We start from the raw sequence: 16,041 nt of genomic DNA, 5'->3' as shown, positions 1-16,041 counted from the left end.
TATAAAGAGCTTCGGGAGCGACCCGACCTCCAGCTCCAGGACGGGTCAGCGCCTGGCCCTGAGGCGGGCGGGCGGGCTCAGAGGCCGGCGTCGTGGACTTCTGTTTTGAAGCCAGTGTCCAGTGGACAGCGAGCATTCGTTACATAATGATTAATCCAGACCCTGTCATTTGTTCCATTGGGTTGGTAACCCTGTCTTATCGGCCGATCACATTGCTGTCTTTATTGGCTAATCAGTTTCAAGAAGAAATCTATACTTAGTAAAAGACTCTTCAGTACCTTGCTCTATGCTAAGCTCTAGGGATAGGCAGGAAAGAGGGAGATTCTTTGCCCCTTCTCTGAGCAGCCGGGGATTTTACTAAATTGACCTCGTCCTAGCCCAGTAGTTCTTTACCTAACACAGTGGGGGCTTCTTAGAATCACCTGGAAGAATCGTTCTAAATATTGATGCCTAAGCTGTACTCCCAGAGGCTCTGATTCAGTAGGGAATGGGGTCTGGATGTGGATGTTTTGAACCTATGGTGATTTTTATTCGAGGTGGTATGGTGGGTATAATCCATGTAATTTCTATAAGGCTTTTTGAAAAAATGAAAATAGCCTGTGAACTCGAGGTCCATTTGGTTCCATTTCCCTCCTGGTGTACGGCTATCTTCTGCAGTATCCCTGAGCCTGGTCAGCATCAATTTGAACATGTCCCTTCCCCCAGAGACAGGGGACTCAGCCCCCTGCAGAGGCAGCATGTTCAGCCTCAGAACACCTTCGCTTGCCCCAAGTTCTTCCTTTGGTCTTTCCTTATAACTACCCTTTTCCCCCTCCTGCCCAATGGCTCCTCAGCCAAGGAGTTTCTGCTAAATGAACCCCTGGCCTTGCAGTCCTAGGAACAATTATAGGAGGTTTCCTAGAGGGAGTGACCTTCCAGTTCTTTTTTTTCTTTTTTTTTTTTTTTTTAAGATTTTATTTATTTGACAGAGAGAGGGAACACAAGCAGGGGGGAAGTGGGAGAAGGAGAAGCAGGCTTCCTGCCGAGTAGGGAGCCCAATGTGGGGCTCCATCAAAGGACCCCGGGATCATGACCCGAGCCGAAGGCAGACGCTTAGTGACTGAGCCACCCAGGTGCCCCCTTCCAGTTGTTCTGATGCTTTATGTCACAGAGATCTGTAAGGGCAGACCCTTAGGGCAGGAAGGCGCCTCTTTATACACACACACACACACACACACCTCTCTTTTTTGTAATAGTTATGTTCTAAAAGTTCCTGTGAACATTAAATTAGTGAATACTGAACCATTGCTCCTGGGAAAAATACAGGGTTAGACTTCTGCAAGCCTCTGGTTTGTCAACCTATCAACACATAACCTTACTTGTTTTCTGTTTCTGTTTAAAGGCACCTTATTTAGTATATATTGTTGATTCATTAACATTGAACTCAAGGCCAGTAGCACTATAACTCATGTCTGAACTAAGTTTATCTAGCACCTATTTTCTTCATAAGGCATATCATATCCCCCCCTTTTTTTTAGCAATTACTATCTTGGTTTAGTTAATCATATTTCATAGAAGCTGAAAACACTCATTTCTCCTTTATATGAATACCCCAAAGCACTATAAATTACAATGTGCAGAATACTATATAAAAGAATTCTCATAAAAACTGGCTCTTTTTCATCATAGGGCAACTACTGTAGTTTCCTCTGACTAGTACAGCATCTACCCGAATGCTTTGTGATGATCTAAATTTAGGTAAGTACAAATCACAGCAAAAAAAATGATCTTGGAAATAACATCTATTCCATGACACCAATACTACAGTTTTCGGAGTCACAGTAAGATACACAGAATTACATCTGTAATTAATATGAATGCCAACATTTCGAGCAATAATTTGTTACATGGCAAACAAAATCAAGAAAGCAACCATCAAACAAAAGAGACTCATAGCTTCAGACAAGGCAAATTCCAGGATAGCGATGAGAACAGCTGCTACTTCGGTGAAGGGTTTCTGGCGTAACCAACGATAAGGCTGCCGAAGACTGTTCCAATACCCACCAGAACCAGCCACTCCAACTGTTGCAGCAACTGCACCAATAAATTTGGCAGCAGTACCAATGTTTCTGCTGATTGCACTGGTCTGAAACTCCCTTTGGATTCCTGAGACACACCATTCTGGGCCCCATTAAATACCGTAGAGCCTTTGTGGGTTTACTTAATTTCTATTACTGCTATTCTCTCTCCAGTCCTAGCGTCTGGGCAAGATAACGCTGATGGAGAAATTGGTCTGGATGCAACTCTGGATCCAACTCGAATCAGAGTGGGTGTGCAGGCGAGCTTGATGCAGGCGAATATCTTACGCAGGGCAATGCAGCTGGAGGACCTGGGCGACGGGCGACCTGGTCTCCTCTCCCGAGCAGGGGGGTGCCTGCTGCGGTGACGCCAGCAGAGATCAAAGGATTGGCCCCTATCATGCCCTTCATGCACCTAGGAACACTAGACAGCACTCCAGGCACTATGCTTGTGTGCCATTTTAAACAGCAAAAGCACAAACAAAAAGCACAAAAACATGAAAAATGTGGCACTAAATAGATCATGAGACAGACACTCGTCGTCGGCAGCATGGGAGCTGAAACAAGAAGGCAGCGGGCGTGGTATTGTTCTACCTCAGCTGGGAACAGATGCCTGGGGCAGCTCAATTTTTTTTGGCCACCTCAAGAGCTCTTGAAGTACTGATTTTGGGGTTATAAATAAATTTTTGTTGAGTAGGCAAATTTGTAAATTCAGAATCAGCAAATAAAAATCATCCCACATGTACATGTATATTCCTTCCGTTAAATGCTAAAGGTTTTGCTGCTGTCACCATTTCATCCTCACAAAACGACGTATGGGAACTGTGTATTGGTTTAAGATTTCAAATCCACTTGTTTATGACTTAACGCACTTGTTTTGATCTAAGGGTGAATTTGGAAGGCCATATGAGGATGATAGCAGCCGAACTGTCGTGCTACCAGGTGCTTATAGATAGGAACATATGGAGAAGCAACTATGACATAATGGACATTTAAACTTTAAATACCAAGAATTTATGAGGACTTACTGAGAATGTTCGGTCTGGGCAAGGCTACTCTTTGCTGATCTAAACAGATCTCTGAAGATCTTGAGACATTTGTTCCTGTGGTGGCCAGGATACTCTTGGTCCTCAGTGGTGTTAAAGACACAATGGTCTGAAGAAGAGAAAGACATCTTTTCCTGCCTTGGCAAGGCCGTCTTTCTGGGCGGTGGTCAACAGAGTGCCAGCTGGCTGTGTACCCCAGCAGCAAGGAACGAAAGCGGGCAGCTGATTCCCAGCTTAGTTGGGAGGATTGATTCACAGAGGACCAACTCTAGACAGCACATCACAACTAAACTTGGACTTTATTTCATCTCCTTTTTGCCTGGAACTATAATGTAATTAATCTATCTTTGTTTTGGAGTATGTTATTATTTTTTTATTTTTTAAAAAGATTTATTGGGGCGCCTGGGTGGCTCAGATGGTTAAGCGTCTGCCTTCGGCTCAGGTCATGATCCTGGAGTCCCGGGATCGAGTCCCGCATCGGGCTCCCTGCTCGGCGGGGAGTCTGCTTCTCCTCCCTCTGACCCTCCTCCCTCTCCTGCTCTCTGTCTCTCGTTCTCTCTCTCTCAAATAAATAAAATCTTAAAAAAAAAAAAAAGAAAAAAAAAGATTTATTTATGGGGCGCCTGGGTGGCTCAGTCGTTAAGCGTCTGCCTTCGGCTCAGGTCATGATCCCAGGGTCCTGGGATCAAGCCCCGCATCGGGCTCCCTGCTCAGCGGGAAGTCTGCTTCTCCCTCTCCCACTCCCCCTGCTTGTGTTCCTGCTCTCACTATGTCTCTCTCTGTCAAATAAATAAATAAAATCTTAAAAAAAATATATTTATTTGACTGGGGGGGAGCCAAGTAGGGGGAGGGGCAGTCAGGGAGAAGCAGGCTCCTCACAGAGCAGAGGGCCCAATGCAGGGGATCAGGGCCTGAGCTGGAGGCTGTCACGTAACCGACCTGAGCCACCCAGGCGCCCCTGGAATATGTTATTTCTTCATTAGCTTATTATTTTTTTTAAAGATTTTATTTATTTATTTGAGAGAGAGCACATGAGAGGGGGGAGGGTCAGACTCCCTGCCGAGCAGGGAGCCCAATGCGGGACTCGATGTGGGGACTCGATGCGGGGACTCGATGCGGGGACTCGATGCGGGGACTCGATCCAGGGACTCGATGCGGGGACTCGATCCAGGGACTCCAGGATCATGACCTGAGCTGAAGGCAGTCGCTTAACCAACTGAGCCACCCAGGCACCCCTCTTCACTAGCTTATTAAGAGACATTAACCTGTATGCTACTGGCTTGTGAACTACTACTGTTATAAATTAGAGTCCCTACAGGGAACCTGTGCTATATAAACTATTGGCAAAGACAAATCTCAGTTTCTGGGCATAATTTGCTGGAGCGAAACAAGAGTGAGTTTCAGAGATTAACAAAGGTGGTCACATAGCTAGTAAATGATTTTTGGTTCTTTTAGACATACAGTAAAATACTCCCCACGCTCTTGTTGGTGGACAGCCCTCCGAGTTTTAACACCTGCACTGACTCTTCTAAGTACCAACACTAACAGGATACGGAACAATTACAACACTCCACAAATTTGTCTCAGGCTACCGTTTTGTGAAGCTGGTTTCAGGCCAACCCCTGCCCTCAAGTCAGTCTCGGGCGCTACTCCAGGCCACACGCCCTCTCATCATAGAGGACTTAAAACCCAATGGCTGTACTAGGTTATAAAGCTTTTTTCGGACGTTTGATGTGGACTTCTTCTCCGACCCGCTCCTGAGCCGGGGACCAGAACTTAGGAGGCAAAGAACTACTCAACACTCCCTTCCGCCACTTCCGGCGCCTCTGCGCACGCGGAGCGCCCTTCTCTTCCTCTCTCTCTGTCTCTCCCCCCTTCCCTCCGGGTGCCCCCCCCGCCTCCTCACCGCCTCCTGCCCCGCCCCTCACCGCCTCCTGCCCCGCCCCCTCACCGCCTCCTGCCCCGCCCCCTCACCGCCTCCTGCCCCGCCCCTCACCGCCTCCTGCCCCGCCCCTGGCTCTGAGTGATCGCTGGCGTCGCCGCCGCTTCAGTCTGTGCAAGCTCGCGTCAGCTGCTTCAGGGCCCGCTGCACCCGCCTCCGCCCTGCACCACCTGAGCCATGCCTCTGGCCACCTCACAGTCTGGGCCTCTGCGCCGGGTGTTCGTGGTGGGGGTTGGGATGACCAAGGTAAACAGAGCCGCGGACCCCCAGAGGCGGGCTCCCAGTTCGGCTCTGTCCGGGAGAGGCCGGGGAGTGGGGGAGCCCGGAGGTGACCGGGAAACGGGAGCCCAGGTCAGGGCCAGGTGCTCCGCGGTGGTTTGTCCTTCCTACGGGGTGGGGGTCCCGGGCATCCCACTGCTCAGCTCCGGCGTCTTGGCTCTTGGCGACTCGGAGGGGTTGCAGTTTAGGGTTGTCTCTGAAGCGTGGTACTGTCCGGGGGTTACTCCTGCGGCCATTGCTTTCCCGTTCCTCCTTCCCTTTTCTCACTGGATCAGAGTTGGTGACGGACGCCCCAATAAAGTCCACACTTTGATTCTGAGTGGAACCCCAAGGTATGTGGACCTTTGATGAGGCAACATCCTCCTTACACTGGAAAGGAAAGCGGGTGGGGACTGTCCCCAGCTCTACACACCCAGGAATACTCCCCTGTAGGATCCCTTTACAGTTAGAAGTGAGGATGAGGAGGAGAAACATTAGTGATCTTCAGTGTCTTGGCACAAGTGGCAGGTTTTCTGGATCCTCTGACCTCCTTTCTGTTCCTCAAATGGTACTCTGCTTGGTTTTTAGGAAGCCAGGGTCCCCCAGTCTCATTTCTTGTCACCCTCACCACTCCCACGTTCTAGTAATGCCAAACTGCTGTTAGTTTCACCCCACACTGTTTTATGCCTCTCCTGCTTTGCTTCTCTTGTTCTCACTACTTGTACTTGGTTGACTTCTTTGCGTTTTTAAAAGACCAGTTCATCTTCTCCAGGAAGTCTCTTGATCCTCCTGACTTTCGCACAGAGCCCTGTACTTACCTTTGCTTCAGTGCTGATATCCCCCACTTTTGGAAAGTTCAAGTTCTACCACGTGACTTTCACAAAAGGCGTAGATTACTACCTATTTTTGTTAACTGAAATTTGAAGAGGATTTTTGCTTTTAGAAGAAGGCAAAAAGTGAAAATAGCATCCAGCATTTGCTCTGCAGGGAGGTGTTACTGAGGCAGTGAGCACCCCAAGCAGCTGCCAGAGTGGGACTGCCGAGCTCCTTCCCTGAAAATACACTCAGCATCTCAGCATTACGCTGCCATAGCTTTGAACTGTGTCTGTGAGCATCTGTGCTTTATCTTATTTTGTGCATTCATTATCAAGATGTGTCCTAAGGTATCAGAAAAGCCTAAGAGGTTATGTTCTGGGGTCCAAGAACACTCAAAAAATTTCCCAGATAAGTTAATGGTAATTGCTTCCTCACGTTATGCCATTTCAGTTTATGAAAGTTTTCGGAGGAACACAATATTTTTGATAGCAGGGGAAACCCGTACATACTATGTTATACTGAAGTTCTCTGTTTATATGTTCATATTCTTCCTTAGTACGTAAGCTTCTCCAAGGTGAGTACCATGTCTAATTCGTTGCTGTATCTGTAACACCTTGAAAATGCCTGGTGCCTGAAGGTCCTAATGAATATTAGTTAGTACTAAATGGATATACTTTGTGAAAGACACTTTCTAAGGGAAAGTTCTCTTTCTGAGAAAACAGCCTTAAAATTTTTATTATCTTACCAAATGGGGTGAGAGTACATACTTTGATCAAAACATGTGAGTAGAAAAGTCAACTAATCATTATAAAGCAGATACTTGGAGTTCATCCTATTGTTTCATGGGAGAGGGGACTTCTAATATAGGTGGACAGTAGAAGCTTTTTAAGTATGACATTCATGCAGTCAGGTCCTCCATTGGCTGTTGAATATCTGATTATATTGGCTGTATAGAAAAGCACAGAACTTTCTAACCCTTTGGGAAATAGTTTGTTTTCTTTTTCCAAGTTAGGAGGTGGAGGTGTGGGCAGTATTAGTTACAGTATTGAGGGAAGAGATTGGGAGTGTGAAGAACAGCTTTATTGATGTACTTATTCCAGTTCCTTCTAGGTTAGATATTTTGGAACTTGGGGCAGGGTTTGATGTAGAGGGAGAAACTTACTAGATAATACTTTAAGCTCTATTAGTAAATCTCTAATGGTTGGGTTCCTGTGTTATGGTTCTTAATTTGAATAGCTGAGTTCCCGATACAACTTGAAGTTCCCTTAATAAGGTTTTATTATCAGTGTAGGAAGTAAGTTAGAATTCCTATGGTGGATGTCAACAGGTTTTAATACAACTAAATCACCACTACTACCAGGCTGACAGCAGGCCAAGTCCCTTTGCTTATGCTGCCTACCTTCTGATATGCCCTTTTTTCATAGATTTTCGTTCTACCTATTTCAAGAAATGATCTGACTTCATCTGTTTCGGCTGCAATATAACAGCAATACAAACAGAGTGGATAGCTTAAAAAACAAATATTTATTTCTCACAGTTCTGGAAGCTGGAAAGTCTGAGGTCAAGACACTGGCAGATTCAGTGTCTTGTGAGGTCTTGCTTTCTGGAACATGGACAGCTGTGTTCTTGCTGTATCCTCATAGGCAGAAGGGGTGAGGTCTCTCCCTGGGGTCTCTTTTATAAGTGTATTAATACCATTTGTAAAGGCTCCATCATTATGACCTCCCAAAGGCCCCACCTCAATCATTCAATCACATTGGGGATTAGATTTCAATATATGAATTTTAGGAGGACACAGACATTCAGTCTTTGTAGCAGAGTCCAAGTCCTATATTTTTTTATTTCTATTTCTTCATATTGCTCTAAGTTATTCTGGTTACCTTTTTTTATAAATTCTGGTGCCCTTATAGTTAGGACCAAATAATTAAGCACCTAATTTTTCTAATAATTTTATGTGAGATAATTTCATGACCCACAGAAGAAATACACCTTACATTACAACCTCATACACACACACACACACACACACAACTGAAACAAGTTTGCTAAAGCAACACTTATTTGGGGAAGCTCTAGGTCAAATGTTACAGGTTCTTAAATAGATATATTGAGAGGAAAACAAAGTAGTGGAGGAGGACCTGTAGATTAAAAAAGAATTAAAAGACCCATAAAATTTTCATAAATGGGCAAGACTAAACTGTAGTGTCTATAGATACATACTTGGATGATAAAATTATGAAATATTACAAGAAAGTGATTACTGTAGGAGTGAGGATAGTAACTACTATGGGCGTGGAGTAGAGACTGAGATCGAGAAAGAGTGCTTAGAGGAGTTTCTGCAGTAGAAGGCCAAGTTCAGTTTTTTGTGTGGGTGGTGGTATCAAAGATAAGGAATGGTACACACTAGGTAGGGATTACGTTACATTAGGTAATTAGGAAAGTTTTCATCAGTAATATATTATTGGGAATAGAAGGAAAAGTCCAGTGTGAACTCAACTGAATTTTGATTTATACGGAGGTGACTGGGTGTTTTAAAGGGAAAATGAGGGAATAGGGAGTGAGCTGGGGCGCAGTAGCGTTAGGGAAGTGAAAACTTATAAAAAGTGGGAAGAGGGGCTAGGTCCATGTGAAAGCCATCTGGGTTTGCTAACTGGCATTTATCCAAACTTAGGCTCCTACTTTGCCACAGGGAGTTGGAAACAGGGACCTTATCTTCTGGTGTTTGTGGGAACAAATAGTAACTTGTTTTTGGTAGCCTGAAGGCACTTTAAGTAGGGCTAGGGTCATCCTAGGAATGTGGACTTGAGCTATTAGAAACTGTGTTAGTGTTTAAGTCTTTATAGGCCAAGGCGGAGGCTTAGCTCTCAGAGAAGCCTGGCTAGAGTAGAAGGGGAGAAGAGAATCTTTGTCAGTGGTGGCAAGAGTGTTTGCCTTACAATAATTCATTAAGATAATATATATATTTACTTTTATTATTTAAATAAAAACTTTAAACAAAGCTAAAACTTTATTTTTATTTTTTGAAGTTCCATTTATTTGTTTATTTACTTATCTATTTATTTATTGGTGCAAAATGGTTGTTTTATTAAAGCACGGGGACAAGACCCGTGGGCAGAAAGAGCTGATGCCTAATTTATTTATTTTTATTTATTTATTTATTTTTAGATTTTATTTACTCATTTGAGAGAGAGAGAGACAGAGACAGACAGTGGATGAGCAGGGGGAGGGGCAGAGGGAGAGGGAGAGGGGAAGCTGAGCTGGGAACCTGATGCAGGGCTCAATCCTAGGACCCTAGGCAGGGCTTAATCCCAGGACCCTGAGATCATGACCTGAGCTGAAGTCAGATGCTTAACCAACTGAGCCACCCAGGCAGCCTTAAAACTTTTATTATTATTATTATTAAAGATTTTATTTATTTATTTGACAGAGAGAGAGAGAGACAGCAAGAGAGGGAACACAAGCAGGGGGAGTGGGAGCGGGAGAAGCAGGCTTCCCGCTGAGGAGGGAGCCCGATGTGGGGCTCGATGCCAGGACGCTGGGATCATGACCTGAGCCGAACGAAGGCAGTCGCGTAACAACTGAGCCGCCCAGGTGCCCTTATTTATTTATTTTTAAGTGATCTCTACACCCAGCGTGGAGCTTGAACTCACAATCCCAAGATCAAGAGTCACATGCTCTATTGACTGAGCCAGCCAGGTACCCCCAAAAGGTTAAAACTTTTTTTTTTTTAATTTTATTATGTTATGTTAGTCACCATACAAGACATCATTAGTTTTTTTTTTTTTTAAAGATTTTTTATTTATTTATTTGAGAGAGAGAGAATGAGAGAGAGCGAGTACATGAGAGGGGGAAGGGTCAGAGGGAGAAGCAGACTCCCCGCCGAGCAGGGAGCCCGATGCGGGACTCGATCCAGGGACTCCAGGATCATGACCTGAGCCGAAGGCAGTCGCTTAACCAACTGAGCCACCCAGGCGCCCCGACATCATTAGTTTTTGATGTGGTGATCCACGATCCATTGTTTTCATATAACACCCAGTGCTCCATGCCGTACGTGCCCTCCTTAATACCCATCACTGGGCTAACCAATCCCCCCTCCCCCCTCCCCTCTAAAACCCTGTTTGTTTCTCAGAGTCCATAGTCTCTCATGGTTCATCTCTCCCTCCAATTCCCCCCACCTCATTTTTCCCTTTTTTCTCCTAGTGTCCTCCATGCTATTCTTTACATTCCACAAATAAGTGAAACCATATGATAATTGACCTCCTCTGCTTGACTTATTTCACTTAGCATAAGCTCCTTCAGTCCCATCCATGTTGATGTAAAAGTTGAGTATTCATCCTTTCTGATGGCTGAGTAATATTCCATTGTATATATGGACCACATCTTCTTTATCCATTCATCTGTTGAAGGGCATCTCGGCTCTTTCCACAGTTTGGCTATTGTGGACATTGCTGCTATGAACATTGGGGTGCACATGGCCCTTCTTTTCACTACATCTATGTCTTTGGGGTAAATACCCAGGAGTGCAATTGCTGGGTTATAGGGTAGCTCTATTTTTAAATTTTTGAGGCACCAGGTTAAAACTTTTAAGAATGAGGCAGTTGATAACTCTAGGAAAAAAAAATTGTACCATAAAGGAAGTGTAGTTATAGCACACAACTTGGCCCAGTGTTGAGACATATTTACTTAATAAGGTAAACACTGAGTACTGATTTAGTAAAAAATTATTTATTCAGTTGTATAAGTGGATTGGGGGAAGTCTAAATGTATATGTGAGGGGCCTAAGAGACCTAATCCTTATTGGCCCGTATTGGAGATTGTGGTATAATTTCTTAAATTGTTAAAGAAGTAATAGTATAAGAATATTTAGGGGCGCCTGGGTGGCTCAGTCGTTAACCGTCTGCCTTCTCACTGCCTCCAGCCTATTTCTTCATTCATTCTCCACATTGCATCTGAAATGATCTAAAATGCAGTTCTTTTCATCCCAGTCTCTCTCTCTCTTTTTTAAAAGATTTTGTTTATTTATTTGAGAGAGAGGGAGAGTGTGCGTGCGCGCACGCGCACACACACAGAAGAGAGCATGAGTGGTGGGGGAGGGGCAGAGGGGGAGGCAGACTCCCCACTGAGCAGGGAGCTTGATGCAGGACTCCGTCCCAGTACCCTGGGATCATGACCTGAGTGGAAGGCAGATGCCTAACTGATTGAGCCACCCAGGTACCCCCCAGTCTCTTTTTTTAAAAATAGGGCTTTATTTTTCAAAGTAGTTTTAGGTTTTAGGTTACAGCAAAATTGAGCAGAAAGTAGAGTTCACATATGCTCCCTGCCCCCACACATGCCCAGCCTCATTCACTATCCGTAATCTGCACCACAGTGGGGCATTTGTTATAATCAATGAACCTACACTGACATATCATTATCACTCAAGATGGGTTCACTCTCCGTGTTCAATATTCTAGGTTTGGACAAGTGTATAATGACATGTATCCACTATAGTATCATATGGAATTGTTTCACTGCGCTAAAAATCCTCTGTGCTCTGCCTATTCATCCCTTTCCTCAACCCCTGACAACCACTGATCTTTTTACTGTCTCCATAGTTTTGCCTTTTTCAGAATGTCATATAGTTGGAATCATACAGTATGTAGGCTTTTCAGATTAGCCTCTTCACTTAGTAACATGAATTTAAAATTCCTCCATGTCTTTTCATGGCGTGATAGCTCATATCTTTTTGGGGCTGAATAATATAATATTCCGTTGTTTGTATTACCACAGTTTATTCACCTACTGAAGACATTTTGGTTACTTACAAATTTTGGCAATTATTTAAAATTACTATAAATATCCCTGTGTGGGTTTTTGTGTGGACATAAGTTTTCATATCATTTGCATAAATACCAAGGAGCACAATTGCTGGATCATATGTTAAGAGGATGTTTAGTTTTTTTTTTTTTAAGATTTTATTTATTTATTTGAGAGAGAGAGTGTGCGCAAGTGGGGAGCAGGGAGCCTGACGTGGAACTTGATTCCAGAGCTTTGGGGTCATGACCTGAGCCAAAGGCAGACGCTTAACAACTGAGCCACCCAGGCACCCGAGGATGTTTAGTTTTATAAGAAACTGCCAAACTGTCTCCCAAAGTGGCTGTACCATTTTGCATTGCCACCAGCAATGAATGAGACTTCCTGTTGCTCCACATCCTTGTAAACATTGGGTATTGTCAGTGTTTGGATTTTGATCATTCTAATGGGGGGTAGCAGTATCTCATTTTTTTCCCTGTCTCTCGCTCTCTTTTTTTTTAAGATTATTTATTTATTTATTTGAGAAGGAGAGAGAGTGAGCGGGAGAGAGAGAGAGAGAGCAAGCAGGGTGAGGTGCAGAGGCAGAGGAAGAAGCAGGATCTCCACTTCAGAGAGAGCGGGGAGCCCGAGCAGGGAGTCCGATGTGGGGCTCAATCCTGGGACTCTGGGATAATGACCCAAGCTGAAGGCAGATGCTTAACCGACTGAGCCACCCAGGCATCCCCAGTCTCTTAAAAAAAAAAAAGAAAAATCCATCGTTTTTAGAATAAAGCCCAGACATCATAGGAAAGCATATAGGTTCCCTTTTGAGTTAGCTCTAGAACCAGACTGTCTGAAATTTCAGCTTCACTACTTAATTAGCTACGTGTCCTTGGGCAGATTACTTAATCTCTCTGTACCCTTTCTTGTTGTAAAGTGATGGTAATAATAGTACCTACCTTTTAGGATTATTGTGAGGATTAAGTAAATTAAAACATGAGAAGTGCTTAGCATAATGCAGAACACAGTAAGTGCCCAATAAGCGTTAGTAGTTACTATCATTTGGTCCTAAGTTACTTTTCTGTCCCTGTCACTTGCCGAATCCGATTTGTGCTTCAGCTTCTGCAGCATAAAATTGCTCACAGTACCTAGATTGAGCCATATTCTCTCGCTTCTAGGTCTTTGCCCTAGAATTTTTTTTCTATCACTTGGCTAACTCCTACTCATTCTTAAAGACTTAATTTAAATGTCAGTTCCTCTGGGAAGCCTTTCTAGTCCTCGTTCTGAGGCTAGGTAGTTTTCTTTCCCAAATTATTCTGTACTTAAGGACACTATAGTATAATTGTCTGTTTTCCATTGGACTGGAAGCTCCCCAAGGGCAACGACTGTATATTATTTATTATCAGAGTCTAGGAGCATGTTAGGTGCTCAGTATGTTTTTGTTTAAATTAATTGATAAATGAATTTTTGCAGTGCTCTGTTGTGAGAAAAATCTAACTATATTTGCTTCTATTTATTATCTCCTTCTGCATTTCTAGTTCATGAAGCCTGGACTTGAGAATGCAAGAGACTACCCTGACTTGGCAAAAGAAGCAGGTAATATAGAAAATTTAGATCTTTGAACACTGGACTTACTGTGTCATCTGCCTTGATTGTGGAACCTTGGAACCATAAAAAGAAGCTGAGTCAAGGGAGAAGGACCTATACAGACAATTGCCTAGTGATTCATTAGGAAGGACAAAGGGAGAAGAGCTTGGGCATTCTTAGCTAGATAACCGGGGCAAACAGTGGCCTGTGATTTTATGTACTGTCCAAGTGTTTGCTGGGACATCAAAGGACTCTGTGGGAGTCTCCCCTTCCCCCCCACAATAATGATATTCTTTCCAATTTTGTCCTTTAGATGTGCAGTGGAGCCACAGAGATGAGTAAGGACCTTGAGGTTAAGGAGCTTTAAGACTTTGGGATTTAATATATTTATAGTTAGGTATACAGTTAGAACAGAAAATGTTAAGTATCAAAAAGGAGGTGTGAAAAAAGTAGTAGCTTAGTGGAAGAAACAGTTACTTCTGAATGGAGAGATCTGAGATGAATTGATGAAGGATTTGTCATTTGAATTGAGCATAGACTATTTAGAGGCAGATCTACTCTGGGAAAACTCTAAACTTAATTTTGACCCACCTAAAGCAAATACTCAAAGCACTCTTTGATAAAACCCTTTTGTTTTTATAGGCCAGAAGGCTTTAGCTGATGCACAGATCCCTTATTCAGTAGTGGAACAGGCATGTATTGGCTACGTTTATGGTATGTGGTAAACTATATATTTTAAAAATGTTTCACCTAATCTAGCAGCAACTTCATAAACAATACAGAGGCATTTGTGAATTTTAACCCTCCAAACTCAGAATTCAGACTTATTTCCATCATTCCTAGATTTCCCTTATGTGTCAGCCTAGTTTAACATATGTTTTTTGCCATTGTTTATTGCCAAAACAGGAGATAAATTAAAAAGCATTGTTTATCTTTAAAAAAGAAAAAATTACGCATAGTTCTACCATGTAAAGATAATTACTATTCAGAAGATAAATTTTTGTTATCTTAAAATTTGTATTCGTTGACTTTTTGTATCCAATACATTTTTTAAAAGATTTTATTTATTTGTTTGACAGAGAGAGAGAGAGAGCGGACAAGCAGGGGGAGCAGGAGAGGGAGAAGCAGGCTCCCCACTGAGCAGGGAGCCCATTGCAGGGCTCTATCCCAGGACTCCAGGATCATGACCTGAGCCAAAGGTAGACGCTCAACCACTGAGCCACCCAGGCACCCCCAATAAAAATTTTTCATTAAACTTTTTCCTAACTAGGAAAAGAGTATAGACTAATTGTAAAAAAAAGAAAGAAATAAGGAAACACAGAAAAACAAGAAAAAAGTCACCTGTAACCCTATTGTCCAGTCCCGAAGTTATTACTGTTAATTTTTTGATGTTATCCTTCAGTGAATATGAATGCATGTGAGTCTGCATGCACATAGAATTTTCTCTTAAATAAAACAAGGTCCTGGGGTGCCTGGCTGGCTCAGTTGGAAGAGCATGCGACTCTTGATCTCTGGGTCGTGAGTTTGACCCCCATGTTGGGTGTAGAGATTACTTAAATAAATAAAACTTAAAAAAAAAAAAAGAAGGATCCTGGTACTTTTTGGTAACCTACTTTTCTCATTTTAGTATAGTTCATATTCCCCATTAAATCTTCTTTTAGGGCTCCTGGGTGGCTCAGTCGTTAAGCGTCTGCCTTCAGCTCAGGTCATGATCCCAGGGTTCTGGGATGGAGCCCCACGATGGGCTCTCTGCTCAGTGGGAAGCCTGCTTCACCCTCTCCCACTCCCCCTGCTTGTGTTCCCTCTCTCTCTGTCTCTCTGTCAAAATAAATACATAAAATCTTAAAAAAAAAAGATTAAAAAAAAAGTCTTCTTTTATAGTACCATTAACATTTTTTCAATTAAGTTTTTTTTTTTTTTCTGGAATAGATAAAATATGTACATGGTACAAAAATACCAAAGGTGGGTGATTATATGATGGAGAGTCTCACTCTTATTCCTGTCTCCCTGTCTCATGGTTCCCTTCCCTTAGAAAGCCATTTTCACTAATTTCTAGTGTATCTTTGCAGAGGTGATTTGTCCATATCCAAGTATGTGTGAGTGTGTAAGTTCCCTTGTCCCTTTTCTTTTGTTACACACTTGGTAGCATAATAAACTCACTGTTTTGTAGCTTGATTTTTTTATTTTTTTTACTTAGTAGTTCTTGGCTACTGTTCCAAATTATATCATTAAGAGCTTCCTTGGTCTTTTTTTTAAATGATAACATAAAATTCCATTGAATAGATATATCATATAATCCACCGCCTTTTAAATGACATTTAGAATGTCCCCGGTCTTTTTACACCATTTTTCATGACTGCATGCTTTTCTAGTCTTGGGGATATTGTAATGATATCCTGTTCTTGGACATTTTATTTATTTATTTATTGGACGTTTTTAATTATTTCTAATTTCTAGTTACCATAAAAGGCTATAGTAAGCATTACTGTAGATGAATGTTTGTGTTTATCTGTGTTTATTTATTTTTTTTGAGATTTCAAGATATCAAGAGCATCCTCAAAGG

General features: G+C 42.9%; 1 protein-coding gene and 1 pseudogene across 3 annotated transcripts in view; one reads left to right on the top strand and one right to left on the bottom strand.

The window, feature by feature from the left end:
* Positions 1–1,882: 1,882 nt before the first annotated feature.
* On the bottom strand, positions 1,883–3,231 carry LOC123860367 (ATP synthase F(0) complex subunit C3, mitochondrial-like; annotated as a pseudogene).
* Positions 3,232–5,127: 1,896 nt separating this feature from the next.
* SCP2 (sterol carrier protein 2) overlaps positions 5,128–16,041 on the top strand; it is a 107,080-nt gene continuing 96,166 nt past the window's right edge. The window contains exons 1-3 of one of the 3 annotated variants that reach the window (XM_045897672.2): positions 5,128–5,291; positions 13,430–13,487; positions 14,121–14,192. In XM_045897672.2, the coding sequence (XP_045753628.1) occupies positions 5,223–5,291; positions 13,430–13,487; positions 14,121–14,192 (199 nt within the window). In that variant the 5' untranslated portion in view covers positions 5,128–5,222. Of the gene's footprint in view, positions 5,292–5,635; positions 5,657–13,429; positions 13,488–14,120; positions 14,193–16,041 lie in introns of those variants that run through there. The other 2 variants (XM_045897674.3, XM_045897675.2) reach the window with 2 other exon arrangements.

The sequence above is a fragment of the Mirounga angustirostris genome, unplaced genomic scaffold (genome assembly GCF_029215605.1).
Source record: "Mirounga angustirostris isolate CCGP_5_RB_7025 unplaced genomic scaffold, mMirAng1.0.hap1 SCAF_4, whole genome shotgun sequence".
Classification (NCBI taxonomy): Eukaryota; Metazoa; Chordata; class Mammalia; order Carnivora; family Phocidae; genus Mirounga; species Mirounga angustirostris.
Note: the sequence above shows the minus strand (reverse complement) of the source record. Positions and strands in the feature narration are given on the sequence as shown.